At 39.2% G+C, this 15,912-nt stretch overlaps 1 protein-coding gene across 1 annotated transcript in view; it reads right to left on the reverse strand.

Annotated features, from left to right (window-relative positions):
* Positions 1-15,629, reverse strand: part of MTMR7 (myotubularin related protein 7) — a gene marked incomplete at its 5' end in the record, with an annotated part of 28,833 nt that extends 13,204 nt beyond the window's left edge. The window contains 5 exons of the mRNA XM_009574182.1: positions 5,233-5,367; positions 8,702-8,830; positions 10,348-10,505; positions 14,313-14,475; positions 15,507-15,629. Coding sequence (XP_009572477.1) covers positions 5,233-5,367; positions 8,702-8,830; positions 10,348-10,505; positions 14,313-14,475; positions 15,507-15,629 — 708 coding nt within the window. The remainder of the gene's footprint in view (positions 1-5,232; positions 5,368-8,701; positions 8,831-10,347; positions 10,506-14,312; positions 14,476-15,506) is intronic.
* Between the last annotated feature and the right edge of the window lie 283 nt (positions 15,630-15,912).

Here is a 15,912-nt window from a genome sequence, read left to right on the forward strand (position 1 = left end):
TTCTTTTCAAAACAAAGCTCGTGGTCTACTGCAATAAATCAGAGTGATTTAAATCAGGCACAAATAAGAAGCATTTATCACAGTGTCAACACAAGGGCTCAGGAATCGGGGATCTGTTTACAGCCCATTGCAGGGCAGTGGGTTGCTGAGGCTCTGACCTCTATTTCACACACTTTGAGTGACACTTCATTAGTGAGGTTAGGCACAAAAAAACACAGCTTATGTAGGGCATGAAGGTTTTAATTTGTTTTTAAAAGGGTATTCTGATTTTATTTTTGATCAGCATTATGTTTACTAGCAGAATATACCCAGGAGGTGGCAGTGTCTTACCTGCCATGCCACTGTTTTATGGCATATGTACACTATAATGTTGCTCAAATTACTGTGTTTTACTGCTCAAATAATCCAAAAGTTGATACAGCTTCCTTCTTTGAAGCTTGGAATAATGAAGAGAGAGTTGGAGTAGTTTTTCCTAAGTTTATAGCATCTTGACTTTAGTTGTGTAAGACCACAAAAGATTTGAATTGACAAAATTACCACAAATATTTTCATCTGCAATGCAGCGCTATCAAATATTTTGCTGTGCTTCAGCAAAAAATATGTTCAGCTGGAAGCTGGAGTTTTGTCTTCGAATCTGTTACTTGCTTCCTGGCATTGGAAAGTCCCTAAATGCTTCTTTAGTTCAGTTTTCCCAAGAGTAAAATTAAGAGGTTTTTTAATGCTTATTTTCCCCCCTTTTGAGATTCTTGGGGGAAAGGAAAACTATCTGCCAAGCCCGTTATGCCAAATGTTGATCTCTGGGCTGAAAACTAGAGCTGACAGAAATGAATTAAGTACTTTTACTTTATTACCCTATCTATTTTTTTTTTTATTTCCTGTAGCAAAATCTCATGGTCCAATAGAAAGAAATTGTCTTTTTGCATGAAGTCCCTGCTCTTCTATGAAATACATGCTGTAAGGCTGGGGAGCCTTTGACCTTCAGAAGAAATATGAAGGCTCCAGAAGTAACAAAGTGGCCCACGTGGCAGAACCTCCACAACTAACAGCTTCTGCTCAGGAAAGATTTAAGAATTAAGTAACAATGGATATTGCACATCCAGACTGGAGGGCACTAACAAAGCTTTTGGAGAGACCTTATGAGGTACCAGTTGGACAAAAAATGACTCGTCTTCATTGCAATGAGAGCCAATGCTCACGAAAAATCAAAACAAAAAGTATCTCTTAGGCATTGCCTCAGGGACAAGAGGCTATGCAGATAACTCCGTTTCCAGTTTATTTCCCGATATTGCAGGCAGTAGTATCGATTTGTTGCTTCTGTGGTCGCTTCTGAAAATCGCAATAATATACTGAAGTATACTGAATATACTGAAGTATACTGAATAATATTCTGAAATATACTGACTATGCTGAAGTATACTGAATAACACACTGAGTTATCTGAATAGCCTCTTGTCCCCGAGGCAATAATTATTATTACAGGCTAATGGTATCATGGGATATACAAGAATGTGCCTCTTCCTGATCTCTTCCACCCCAAACACACATACTCCTGATATTCAATTTTAATTTGGAGCCAAATGCATGCAATTGAATAGGATTGATTGTCTGCTGCCAACTTATCTCCAACTAAGACGAACAAGTCTAGCTTTTTTACGTCATATATCAAAATAAGTTTCCATGGACCAAATTTGACCTCTTAACTTTCAAAGGAAACCGCTAAAGACTAAAAGCTTTTTATGCCATTATAATTTCATTTTAGATACATAAGCAAACAGACAGGTGAGACTGCTTTTCAATTCTTTTATTCTGTCCAATTTAGTATGTGAAGATAGGGGATTTTTTCCCATCTTCACACTTTCTAGCGCATCCATTCCCATGAGCAGAACTTGGCAATAGGAATAGGTAGTTACATTTGTGGACCACCATTAGGAATTGAAACAATGCATGCATTTCATGATACGACAGAAGGAACCATACTCTAAGATAGGAACCTGGGCAAAAACCCACCATTTTTCATTTACTTAAGTCTTGTGTAAAATTTCTTTTAACTTGTAGTATGCAATTCAGGAAAAAGTGCAGGCAAAAAGAAAATTGTCTGTCAAACAGCAGTCTGCTGATGTTTTGACTATCAATGAACAATAAAAAAAAGATAGAGCCTGTGAACAGCATGTCCTTTAAGGACAGAGTCCTCAGTGTGACTTGCTAGGAAGATATAAATTATCTGCTGAATCCTAATCTTTCGCTTTTGAAGTAGACATCAGTGTTCTAATATAAACAAAATGAAGCAGTCTTTCTCTGCAACAGCATATAGCTTCAGGAAGAAAGATCTGTACGCATGAGTCTAAGCCACCACAAACCCCTGAAACCCTAAATGAAAATCATCTAGCCCATAACTGACCTAATCCTCAGTACAATAAATGCTATTAACTGTCTCTGCCACAGAGCAATTTTATTACAGAAATTCTTCATTAAGACAGTCTGAAATAGTCCTCTTTAAAAGCAAATAAATACAAGGTTAAATTTGCAAGGCTTTCTGACACTCATTTATTTTAAATATTGTCAGTTGCCAAACTTTGCAGCTGCCACAATATTTACTAACAAGTTTTCCACATCACCTACCAAAATTCCTTAAAGTTGCTCTTAAAGTAGTTGTTGCAAAGCTCTCTCAGTTGTGCCTGTCCTCGCTTAATCTCAGTGAATATGAGGAGACAACCTCTAAAGCGAACAGACCTCACTTGCCAGATTTCCTGGCATCTTCTTTAATGTGGAGAGTAACTGAGTCCTGTCTTGTTATAAAGAGTTATAGAACTACAATGAGGTTGGTGAAACCCTGGCACAGGTTGCCCAGAGAGGTGGTAGATGCCCCATCCCTGGAAACATTCAAGGTCAGGTTGGACGGGGCTCTGAGCAACCTAATCTAGTTGAAGATGTCCCTGCCCACGGCAGGGGGGTTGGACTAGATGGCCTTTAAAGGTCCCTTCCAACCCAAACTATTCTATGATTCTATGAACTAATTTATTTTACTCATAAGCAGTAAATTTATATTAGCTTCTTCTGTAAACACATAGAGGAAGGACAAAATGAAGAAAGACAGTAGCCTAAGCAAAGCTCTGCATATGGTCATCCTGGTATATTTAAAGGAAGTGGAAACAAAGCTTTCTTCCGCAGCCAAAGCTTTTGTTTTGAAGATTATCAAGCGCAATGAGGGACAGCATATGAAGAGCACTTGGGAATGCTGAATTCACTGGCCCGTCAATATTCATCATCTTTGCAAGGAACCAGTGATGAGAGAAGAGGCAGGTAGTTTTTTACCTTTCTAGAGCAAAGGGAAACTTTGCACCAGGCTCGATAATTTACCTTTACATTTGTTAAAGGTTCCCTGAGGAATGCCAGGAACAGCTTGCACTGATATCTATCACTTCCTACATGCTCTAGATTTATACATGCATTAGGAGCTACAAAATTAACTGTAACAGCTGTAACAAGGCTGTATTTGGCACCTGGGATCACAGGAGCTTTAGAAAATCAGTCCATTCTTGCAGCACAGAGATAAGTAGGAATCTATGCATACAAATTTCTTCACATCAAAACTTTTTTTTTCCAGAGAAGTTCAATGAAAACAGTTTTCATCTGCTGACTGGCTCCTGAAGAAGCCAGTGTTGCTGGAAATATGCCATCATACTGATGAGCCATACTGAGCCAATTCCACTCTCCCAACTTAAAGTACAGGGTTTTTTCACCACACACAGGAGGTGTCTCACCAAAATCATTTACAAGAAAAGTTTACAGGATGGGACCTTCCATTATTACCTTGCAAAACGTCATTAATAACCAAGTCAGTAAGTCTTTAGTAATAAATCCCACCGATGAGCAACCTCCTTAATTAGGGAAGAGTACCAATATCATCAGCCAGGAAATGCTAAGCTATAAATATTATCACATACAGAAAACTGTTAAACAAGCATTATTTAGGCAGCAAGGTCTGTACTTCCTACCCAAAGCCCGCTCTGAACAGAGTCGTACCAATCCTTTCCTAGCACTCACCATGATTCATTTTTTTCAGGACCACGAGTAAGGTGGTACCATCCATGTCTTCCCAATAGAAAAGAGGGAATTGAAGGCCAAAGTGCTGTGAGTGCTCAGCACTTTCCCACCAGCCCCCAGGTCTTCAGTCAATCGCCAACCAGACAGGTTCCTTGTTTCTGCTCCAGCTCTGCCAGGTTTGCCCTTCCTCACTCCATTCCTCATGTTTCTCAGCTTTAGCCACCTTGCCCTTTCAGGCTCTGCTTCCTGATCTCAGGATGCTGAAACAGCTTCCTTGTTCCTTTTCCTTAAGCCTTTGCTCTCATTTTTCCTTTTCCCCCACTATAGGTCATCCTATATCTACTAGGGTTTTGTGGAGATTTGCCCCTTTCATTTCTTTTCCTTCACATGCTTTGGTAATTTCAGCAGGGAAGCTACTGATAGCGTAAGAAAGAACATATCCCTGCTCCCACCTCCAGGCACTGAAGCCTATCTAGTCCCCATCACCTTGAGCTGTTTGCTAGCATGCCAAATTTGGACACAAGTTTTGTTAGCTTTCATCCTCTTCTAGATCATTACTGTGTTTCTGCACAGTGTAATTTTTCTACAGCTTTTATCTTGGCCAAAGATTTTAGTCAATTATAGAGATACAGTGTCTGAGATCACTATTTACCATATTTCAGATTCTCTTTCAAAAACGCAGAAGTGCTGGAGATATTCAGAGAAAGTCTCCTCAGTTCTTGCAACCTGAGTAAATGGTCTTTCCCTCAGGTTGTTGAAATCTTCCTACTTGCAAGAGAAATCTTAGTATAAGATTTTAGTATAAGCAGGCAGAAGTTTGCAACATTACAAGCAACTGTAAATACAGTTTTATCATGGGAATTATTTTTCACTAGCCTCGTCAGTAATACAGTTACTGATAGCTCCTCTGTGTGTGGAAACAGTTACTATTCCAAGTTATTTATTTTTCTGTATCTTAACATTTTGTTAAGAACAAAAAAGAGAAAAGCTCAAAAAAAAATTCTCTAAGAGATAAAAATGTGGGCAAGGTTCCTAGTTAAGATTCCCCTGATAAATCCTGATTTACCTGTGGAGTTACACAAGTGCAACTAAGATAGAAGTATGGTCAATCATTTGGACTGTGCATCTTCCCTAATATATTCAGCCCAGATTCAGTTTTGCTATGCGTGAGAAATTTAATGTACTTACTTTGGGCCGAGTGTCAACAACGTATATGAAATCACTTCCTGGATTTGCTTTTCTAATGGCCTGGAGCATCTGTTCATCCTCAAGGCATCGAGCACTGAAGCCAGATAAAGGTTGGCTGCTTCTACATATGGAGGCCTGCAGGAAAACAAACAAACAAACAAAAAATCAACACAGTTATTAAGCAGAAATTATTTAGTATCCAGAAGCATTTACAAAACCAGCTCATTAGATGTTTGCATAGGTGTACAGTTACGTGGGAAGGGCAGAATGGTAAAATGAACGAATACATGTTCATAAACAAATTCATTTTTAAAAGGCAAGAAAATATTAAAACAATACAACCCTATTGGCCCAGGTCTAGTCTTGAATCCAAGTTTTAGAGCTATTTTAAATATAGCATTTCCCTGAAGTGGAATAACTCCTGAAAGGTGGTCTTTAGAGGATGTGATGAGTACAACATTGCAATGACAAGAACACTGATATAACATAAAGGATGGGTCCTTCTGCACCGTTGCTCACACTTACCAGTTATGATACTGATGACACCCAACTGGACCAACACCTACTTTACTAAACAGCCTGAGACACCATGAGTCTGGGAAACAAAAATGTGTAATATGCAGCTAGATCATTGATGGTGGTGTATTTTTAGCACTGCCTCTGGAGAAAGACCTTACTGCATGGGAAGTGGGTCAGGCAGCCTGACTCTTGGAGCATATTTATTAACCAGTGCTATTGAAGAAGGCAAGAGATTTTCTCCACAGACCCATCAGGATCAGACCTCCAGATGAAACTGGGAAAGAAGCAACAGAATGTGAAATGGGTGAGCAGGGAGGTTTTTATTTCTGCTAGACAGAGGGCAGCTAGATTTGTAGAGGGCAAGGGGCTAATACATACACTTTCTAAGTACTGAACATAAGCATGAAGAGAATCTGCCTGCTGAAGGTCGTAACCCATGCAAACTGCCCTACAGATTATTTATTACTGTGAGAAGGGACATGCTCATTTTCAGCCAAGTATTTGAACTATCAGTAGTTAGTCAGTAAAATGTGGATCTTTAATACAGAAATCCTGAATTGTGGGAGAGCCTGTTCATACTTTATTAATTAGTTTTCTAGAGTCTTGCCTGCTGATCAGCACACATTCCAGTGATTTAATATATGCATGAAGCAAAAGATACATACGAATATGTCCACAACCTGTCATTTTAACAGAAGGAAGACATTTCTCCCTCATTCATAGTGTACCATACACAGGCAGATATGGCCCTCAAGATTAAGGTTAAAGTTAGGGTTGTGGATGAAGGTTAGGATTCAGAAAAGTATGGGCTGGAGCCCATTATATTATATCATCCCGGGGGCCCAAAGGTCTAAGGTAGGCGCTGGCACCAGTATGAGAGAAAGGCTTGGGGTTACGATCATGTTCAGCCCCAGCTTAAGAGCGAGCTGCACTGCCAGTACTGCAAAACTAGGAAGATAAACTGACCTAGTGACCATTAGATATCATAAGTGGCAATTATTACCCACGATATCCATGAAGAGATCACCTCCTTCTGTCCCAGGCCAACTGCTTAGGATGAGCACATACGCCTATAAAATTTCTTGGGCTATGTTTAAGAGTAGGGCAAGAGATGAGATCATGTTTTGCTATTGAACAGGCTCAACAGATAGTTCCAGAGCTTGATCTTATCATATTCACACAGATCCTGTGAGATGCAGAGTAAGGTGTCACATCATCATTGGTCAGTACCAAAGAGCTATGGGAAAGTTCTGGGTATGAAAGACTGAATGAGTGGCACCCGTCTCCCCTGCATGCACCGATCTTCCCAACCTGCTGTTACCATAGCTATTCAATGTCTACCACCACAAATCTTACCCCACTCCTTCCCATCTATTAGCTGGCAACTCATGCCAACCTCCAAACTCACAAGGAGGTATTTCCTCCAACATTCCCAACCCTTTTCCTAGCCTTTTGAACCACGAAGGATCCAGGAGTAAACAAAATACTTCAGATCCTGGTGGTCTGAACCTTAACCTGAACTCCAACCACAACAGGGAAAACATTCAGGCTGAAACCATGAAACTCATCCAAACTGGATCACTATATATTGGAATCCAGCTGATCCCTGAGACCTTTTCTTTCACTGAGATTTGGAAATGTCCAAGTGTTTTGAATCCTAGATATCTATATTTGGACGTAGTTGATTATGCAAAGTGATTAATTTTGAAAATTTTGGCTCGAATGAAATACTAAAGATAATATGCAATTTATGCAGAGACTGTATTTACTATTTAAATGCTCCTATCCTCCTGTTTTGTTGTCAAATTCATAGATCTTTATGGAAGCAGAATTCTGATGAATTAAGGGCTAAAGAAGGAGTCAAAATAATGTCTCATTCCTCCCTTCTGAAGCTTAAACCTATGATAGGGACCACTGTAAAGATAAGATTTCCATGGAGACTGTAGCTTATGATTCCTGCTTGTGACATCCTACGGAACTATCTCCTATCCTGCATGGCAAACTCTATAGACGCCCTGTAACCCCACACTAGCTCTGTCTCTTGGGAAGTCCTAGCCATCTCCCAGCACTAGGGAAGACTTCTCGATGCAGCTGCCAGTCTGGGACTGAAACAGAAGGAGATACTAGACACACAAATCCTTTGTGAGTACAAAGGGGACACCATCCTCCTAATCGGTAATGACAGCTGAGCTAAGCCAGTCCCTAGGGGGCTGGGACACAAATGTGAAAACACTCAGTCCACGCGATCCTCAGTCCAAGGGTCCCCTTCACCTCAGCTGCCAGAAACAGAAATGCAAATAGTCTAGGTGCAGGTTTTTTTCCAAATGGTTACAGACAAGTGAGGCAGTTCCTCACTCAGCCTTGAGAACATCTGTCAAGGAGAGGAGAAGGTGGCACTCCTTGCTCCTACGGACACAGAGAATCTCTTCAACAAAGCCATGACACACTGCTCAGCCAAAATTTGGTAGCTTTCATCCATCCTTTTTGGGTCCATTCACAGATCTTTTCTTCAGAGGCTACTCCTGATTCTGTAACTGTTGCAAGTATAGTTTTTTCTCCTCCTTGACTTGCTCTCAGACTGTGGCTACCAGATCCTAAATAGTTCTGTTCTCCTCCCAATCACCTGCTAAGATGACTGCTACCGGCCTTCACTCTTCTGCCACCCATGTTTCGGGATCTCTTGTCCTACTCCACTTCCTCCACAGGGATGGCATTTTTTGTGTTAGCTGGATGATGAAGCTGGGTTTAAATGACTTCATTAAATGCCTATTAATGAACTAACCATAAGTCCAGTATGTGACGAAATCTACCACACTAACCAGACTACACTAACCATCTTTTAACTTTTTTTAAATAAACACTGATTTCTTCTTGTGAAAGCTTACTAGAGGAATTATTGAAAGCAAGGCCAAAATAAGCAAACACTTCAAATGTACAAACTCACACTTACGTTGTTATCCTTGCAGTAGTAGGAAAGAGCTGGGAAACGCCTTCTGCTCCGAAATTTAGAGCTCCCCACTATGATGTGTGCAGTGGCAGACTTTGGTACATACACTTCTGTAGGATAGGAGTCACAGACCTGTGAAAGAAAACTCTGCTTATTTGGTCTACAAAATACAACTAACATTAGCCATCTCCACAGCAAAAACAAAATACCAAGGAACTCTAATCTCAGGGAATATTCCGTAATCATTGTATCCACATCACTGACATTTCTCAAAACAGTCTTTTGAAGCTGGAAAGTATTAATTCTAACTTACAGATGGCAAAACTGAAGCAGAACGGTTGAAAGGCTGTATTTCCAAATGTTAATTCATGCCTTGTTGAGAACACACAGGTATAACATACATTCATACCAGAAAAGATTCCTCATTATGTACAGCAAGGTTGTATTTACAACCGTGGATTCCTCTGTAGCAGAATTTGGGAATTAAGGATGGGAGTGGGTGAAGTTCTCAAACACCTCTCTGTTATGATGGGAGGGGACTGCAGAGCCAAATTTTCCAGCAAATCTGATAATAAAAAAAAAAAATGACAAAATAGGGACTTGGAGAAAAGAAATTAATCCGTATGAAAGAAGGATACCAAAAGCCAAGCAGCCCTGACGACGCCTACCACTTCCGAAAGGAACCCATTGAGCCAGCAAAAAAGCCCAGAAGTTCCTCTGGAGACAAGTGGGACCACAAATGGGGTCCTGGTCTAACTTCCTTTTGCTGATACTGCCTGTGGCATTCTGACTGGGGTCAAAAAGGATAGCCAGTATCTCCCTGGGACTTTCTGAGATGACTAAAGGAATTAGGATGCTCAGGAAGAAATTAGGATCTGAGAGAGTCAGAGATATGTAATGAAGGAGAAAGAAAAGGAAGGGCTTGTGGTTACAGATGCTGCTGTGGTGAACTGGGGTTTATTCATGATGCCATTTTTCCTACACTTTATCTTAAAAGAGGTCAAACATTTTTTCCGTTTGTTTTAACAAAAAGAAAACAAACCCTGACAGCACATTCAGTCTTCTCTGAGAACTTCACAGGCCTTCCTTAACATGGAAATGCTCCTTCAGCAACAGAGCCAATGGAGTGCATGGACAAACTTCCTTCAAAAATACTTTGGTTATTATTTCTCACAATTAATTAAAATTCTAGAGACTTCAATCGTACAGGACTGAACTAGGCAGGACAGCAGGCAGCTAGGAAGAGATATGACCTGTCAGATGACTGTGAAAAACACGAACAGTCAATCACAGAGGCTTCAAAGGATTGTGAGGACGGCCAGTGAGGAAAAAATATTGCCAAATTCACTATTTCAAGTAATTTTTTTTTCTTAAAATAACTGTGTAGTTATTTTATATAACCCTACATGTCAGGAAAACGCTCAGTCGAACACATACAAGTTTTCTGTGCTCAGTTTCCACATGTATTAAACAAAGACACATCCTTTCTATGTGCCTTTTTATGTAAAAGAATGGAAGAACTGAACTTTACTATATGTGTGTACAGCACTGAGCACAAAGGGATCCTGCATCTAAGCACTTTGTTAGTCCACCGTCAGACTGCTGATTCACTTTACACCCTCTGTAACAGAAAAAACACAACAACTCACTCCGTAGTCTCTGTTTACATCGCTAATCTGCCAATAGTTGTTTGGAATACCCATCCGATTATATTCTTCACTGAGGTCCACAAGCTTCCAGCCTTGTTCTCGTTCTTCTTTATCTAATTTTGGATTGAATGAGAAACAATACAGCTCTTCGTATTTCACTGAAAAAAAAAAAAAGCAAACAAACAAAAACAGTAAAACACCTCAGATTTCCCATCCTGAAATCACATTTCAAAGCCAAAATTTGGTATCGTCCTTTACGTAGTTTCTCTTTTAAAATAGTATGCTTTGCTAGACAAAAGCACATATCCTGGCTTATAACAATTTTCAAGCATACTTTGAAAGTACTGTGCTGTTTTGTTACTTGTATATGTTGCACTATATGTGCCTTATTAGTAATGCTACTTAAAATATACTGTCCTGCTAGATCTCTTCTCTACTGAATTGTAAAAGCCTCCCCAGCACAAAGACAAAATGTCAGTGATAATATGCTTTCATCCAAAGAAAACTAAAGTCAGTGCCAGAATAAGCACTTGTTCTGCAAAAGAATTTGCTGGCCAGAGGTAGCTTAGAAGTCCCTTTATTAACATAACACCTGTCCTGTGGCAAAGACAAAAGCTCTGAACAATGGACTATGCAGCACAACCTTCCAAAATTGAACTGACTCAGAAGTCTTTGTCCCCAAATAGGAAGTTTTCAATAGATTCAAAGAAATTTTAGTTTTGTGGTCTGCAAAATTCTGTCCTTGAATTATTAGCAAAGGCATTTGTGATACCGATGTTGTAATAGCATAAAAATAGCGTATGTTACATCAATTATTTCATCATGACCATGAACTCGTTTAAGTAGCTATGCCACCTGTCACCCTCGGTCAAGGACCATATAATAAACTTTGCTGATGCTGGAGTTTTAAACTTTTTTTAGGAGTATATCTGTATTTATGCTAATGAGTGTCTTAATCCTGGTGACCAATGGCAGCCAGACACCATTGCCATTAAATGCCAGCTGTTACTGATATGAATAACTATTCAGCATATAGCTTGAAATTAACGTTCTCATTGATACTTAAGATATTGTTACGTCACGAGGGCATGTTTCATCCTGTTGCTCTAAGTTCCTTAAAACTTTCTGACCAACAGAAAGCTTTAACTTTAGAACTGAAGTAAATTGTAAGTTGAGTCCTCTCTGATTTCATAGTTCCCCACTGATACAGGTGCTTCACAATATAATTTTAACAAGATCAGTAAATTAAAATACTACACTTTCTTTTCTAATAATCTATACCTAATAAGCAGAGTCTTAAAACACTACAGTAGGGAATTTTTAGATATAAAAATAACAACAACAAAAACAATATTAATAAGGCTTCCACCTTTTCCAATAGAGAGTCTTTACTTTTATTTTGATTATGTCTTTTAAAGGTGTAATTTAAGTTATATTTAGCTTTTTAAAATTTCAATTAAATTGATTGTATATACACACACACGAAAGTATGAACATCAGGAAAGAAAACCTCATGTTAACTCTGTCAGGGAAGTACTGAAAGTCAACAAAGTCATGAGTAAGGAGAAAGAAAAGAATGATTTGCACATTGTCTGACAGTTCAAACTCCTTCTGTACTCTGATTTCAAACTTCTGTCATGGCATAGATTAGGAAAACAGGTATATTTCTCATCTGCTAACATAAAGTTTTAGCGTAATCCATAAATCCAATCTGAGCTCATTTTAATAAAGTGCTTTTGGTAGCAATCTGAGCTCTTCTTCTTACTGCTTTGTTGTCAGAAGCATCTGGATTTTCTTTCCAACTGGACCTGCTGTTCACAGGCACATGGGAAGCCTTTAAAAATCCACCTATTAAAATATATCCAGGTTATTTATGACAGAAGCCTGACTCAACGTTACAAATATTATTACATGATGGCATCTATAGGTGGTAACAAAAAGTATTACTAGTCAGTGCCTTAAAGCTCAGTTATCAGCTCTTCTCCAGCTCTTCTCGGACCTTCCCTAATCTTTCACATTTATCTTGCCATAAGCGTCTGCAGTCCTGCTATTACACCTGTAATAACTGTTATGTCAGGCTGTTTCACAAAATGGGTTAATTGAGCAAAAAGACCAAATTCAGCTGACAGCTTGACCTTATTAAAATGCTATTAACAGCTGGCAAGAATAAAATCAAACACAAATTTGCTCCTTTAGTGTAACTAGGACATCAGATAACATAGAATGTATTAAGCCAGTACACATGATGGGCTTCGTTCAGGTTCAGCTATGGTGGAATGAATGGCAGAGAACGAAAAATAGGCCCTGAATGAGTCCAATTTTCTCCTCATGGAGTAAAATGTATCTTACAATGTTGAGTATTACCGTAAGAAAGTACAGCTTTGTGCCCAAAAAGACACAGCAGAGCACTGTCAGGGTACATTTGGGTCAACTTGCAATTGGAGCCTTCTAATTTTAAGTAAGCAAGATTTTATCCTGCCTCAAATGAAGATTGGATATTTTGCTGGAGAAGGAAAACCACTGTGCAGCTGAACTATGCAAAGAGCTAATAAAAGCTAATGCTTTTAACGCATCTTCTTCATTCGAACCTTCTTGTCCATCACAGTCGGACCCTGAACTTGTATTCAGGGTCCACAGCTATTCTTCCCTTTGTCACTCTGTATGCCCGTATCGAAGTGTCCTGTTCTGGTGCATAGCAGTACGCACACCTCCTCCTGCCTCCAAGGAAAGAGCCTTACAGAATCGCATTCCTTCCAGCGTGCATGAACACATACTTGCAGCTGCGGCCCGTGGAATTCATCCAGATTTATATCAGCAGAACCACTGACTGAATTTGTTTCATCGTTTTTAAATTTCTCTGATTACTTTCATCTGGCATCACCTAGCATATCAAGTTACATCTGCTGCAGTTGCATATTACTACTACTACTACTAGCCTAATTATAGAAGGTACTTTATAAAAGTTCAGTAGCTGTGCTGGCTGGCTGTGCAATTTTTTCCCCTTCTACACAGTAGATCATAGAATAGAATCATAAAATCATTTAGGCTGGAAAAGACCCTTAAGATTATCGAGTCCAATCGTAAACCTAACGCTGCCAAGTCCACAATAAGATAAAACTGGTGTTCTCCTAGCAAGACAAAAATTAAAGCCGATGTTGTCAGTTTTGTACAGACTGTGGTAAATGTTTTCTTTGCATAATGCCAAAATAATAGTTAAGGACAGAGGTTGGTGTTGTATCTCTACAGTTATCATTTAAAACAAACAATCCAGAAGCCTTGTCAGCTGGTTCTTAGGAAAGCAGCTATAACACAGAGGATCAGATGTTGGGCTTGCTGCAACATTTGGAATTTCACTGAAAAGAGGAAAGGTTTCAAAAGGAATTTGATCTGAATTCAGAAATTCAAAAAGGGCACATTCAAAACTTAGGTAATAATAGGCACAGGCAGTCCAGCGGAATAAATCAACTACTTACTGAAAAAGCTTTCACTGATTTTAAGGAATTTATGCACAGCACGGAAAGGGAAAAGTCAGACCCTGACACAACCACTAATTATATTGTAAGTTTTTTGTCACAGCAGGAACGTGAAAATTCCCTGGATTTAGAGACTTGACAGTATTTTCCTAAATTCACACTCACACAAGGCACCCAGTAAACAACAGTTACACATAAAATAGCATTATAATATATTTTATGGCCAGTGGTAGCCTAGAGTATCATTTTCAACAAGAGTTCATGACATACTTTATGGAATGAACTACGTGCTATAATGTGCTTTTTTCATTGCTCCGTAAGTTATTATTTTAATATGCTCATCTGCTCAGAGACCTTTTCTCTCATAACACATCTCTAACTAAGCCTTTTTTCTTAAACTGCAAAGTGCAAAGATGCTCAGCTACATTTCTTCCATTATATTCTCCCTCTTCAGGATGAGGATTGACTTTTGTGCCAGTTTCCTTCTCATACCTGGTCGTGCCAGACGTATGAGAGATATGTAAACGTCATGGCAGTCTCGTTCCTGAGGGATGACCAGCTGGATGACCTGGAAGTTCTTGCAGCGGATCAGCAACGGGCAACCAGTGGCAGTGGTGGCCTGCTTCTCAATAGAGGAAATTTGACTGTGAAGAACCTGCGAGGGAATTGAAAATGGTTATGCCAAGTGATTCAAATCTTTAGGAAGAAAAATAATTATTTATAATGATGTGCCAGGGCAGGCACAGTAGCTTCCACTATTGTTTCAGAAAATCCTCACACTCCTCCTCTTGTAGTTTCCAGCTTCAGGCTCAAGCAGCGCCTGATACATCACCTACAGACAAAGAAGGGCTTCTGAAGTGTTTCAGCTGCTCAAACATTAGCCTGATCATGCTATCCAAAGCTTTTTGTTTGTTTGCTTTAGTGTAAGCTAACAGTTGTCAGAAAAGGAGCTCTTCTCATCCATCGGTACAGTGAAAAGATGAACCAGCATCAGTTAGATAAGGCTAACATGTTGGGCCTCCTCATTGGCAGAATGGTAGTCCTGATACAATTTTAAATACTGCATCAGATGAGATGAAACATTACAATAAGAATCAGGAGGGGAATAGTGGAACCAAAAGAGGACGGAAATAATAATTAGTACAAAACTGGACAAAGGATTCATAATTAAGCTACATAAAAGACTCTCAAATGGTATGACACCAGAGCTATATCTGTACCTATATATATATATACACATGCAACATATGTTAACAGACAACTCAAAATACTACATTATGCAAAAAAAAACCCAAAAAACAACAAAATCACTGATCCAGCACAAGCAGTTAGGGAGAGAGGCAAGAGCTGACTGAGTCAAGGTAGTAATTCACATTTGAAGCATTTGTCCTCAGTTCTTCCTGGAAGATAGGAGCAACACTGTAGTTTAAAGCAGCTGTTCCTCGGTCAGTCACATCTGGTATTCATATGGTGAAGGTCCTTCTACTCCTCTTACTGTGTTGCAATATCCAGAATCCATTGAAAATTTTCAAAAATTACCAGGCTGGAATTTGACATGCTCTGAAGTTACAAAAGCATCCATATGAACTAATTTAGTATGTTTAAACTGTTTTGCAAGTTATTTTCAAATTACCATCAATAAAGTGCCACGCGCTTACAGCTAACTGAAAAACCAAAACTTCATACCCAGGTTTCTTTACGAGTTTCAGAAACATTCTCCACAAATATGACATGGGTAGCTGTTAAATACAAGGTTCCCAGTGCAGCTTTTCTTGAAGATAAACGATCAAGTAACCGAACATTTTCCACCTATACAAAGAAATAACAGAGGAAAAAAAAGAAATAATTAGGCTATGACATAGCCTGCCATAGTGAGATCTCAACATCCACATTTGGTCCACTACAAACAACGTTAAGTTCTTTTCAGTACCATATGAAATGACTATCAGAACAGCATAACTATACGAGAAAATATGATTATGTTATGTGATCTATTTCCAGATCTACCTTAATGTTCATTTCCCCCCCTCTTGTGGTACCTCTGTATCAAAAAATCTGTTAGCAAAGACTTCCAAAGCCAATTTTTCACTTG

This window comes from Fulmarus glacialis, unplaced genomic scaffold, assembly GCF_000690835.1.
Source record: "Fulmarus glacialis isolate BGI_N327 unplaced genomic scaffold, ASM69083v1 scaffold6313, whole genome shotgun sequence".
Classification (NCBI taxonomy): domain Eukaryota; kingdom Metazoa; phylum Chordata; class Aves; order Procellariiformes; family Procellariidae; genus Fulmarus; species Fulmarus glacialis.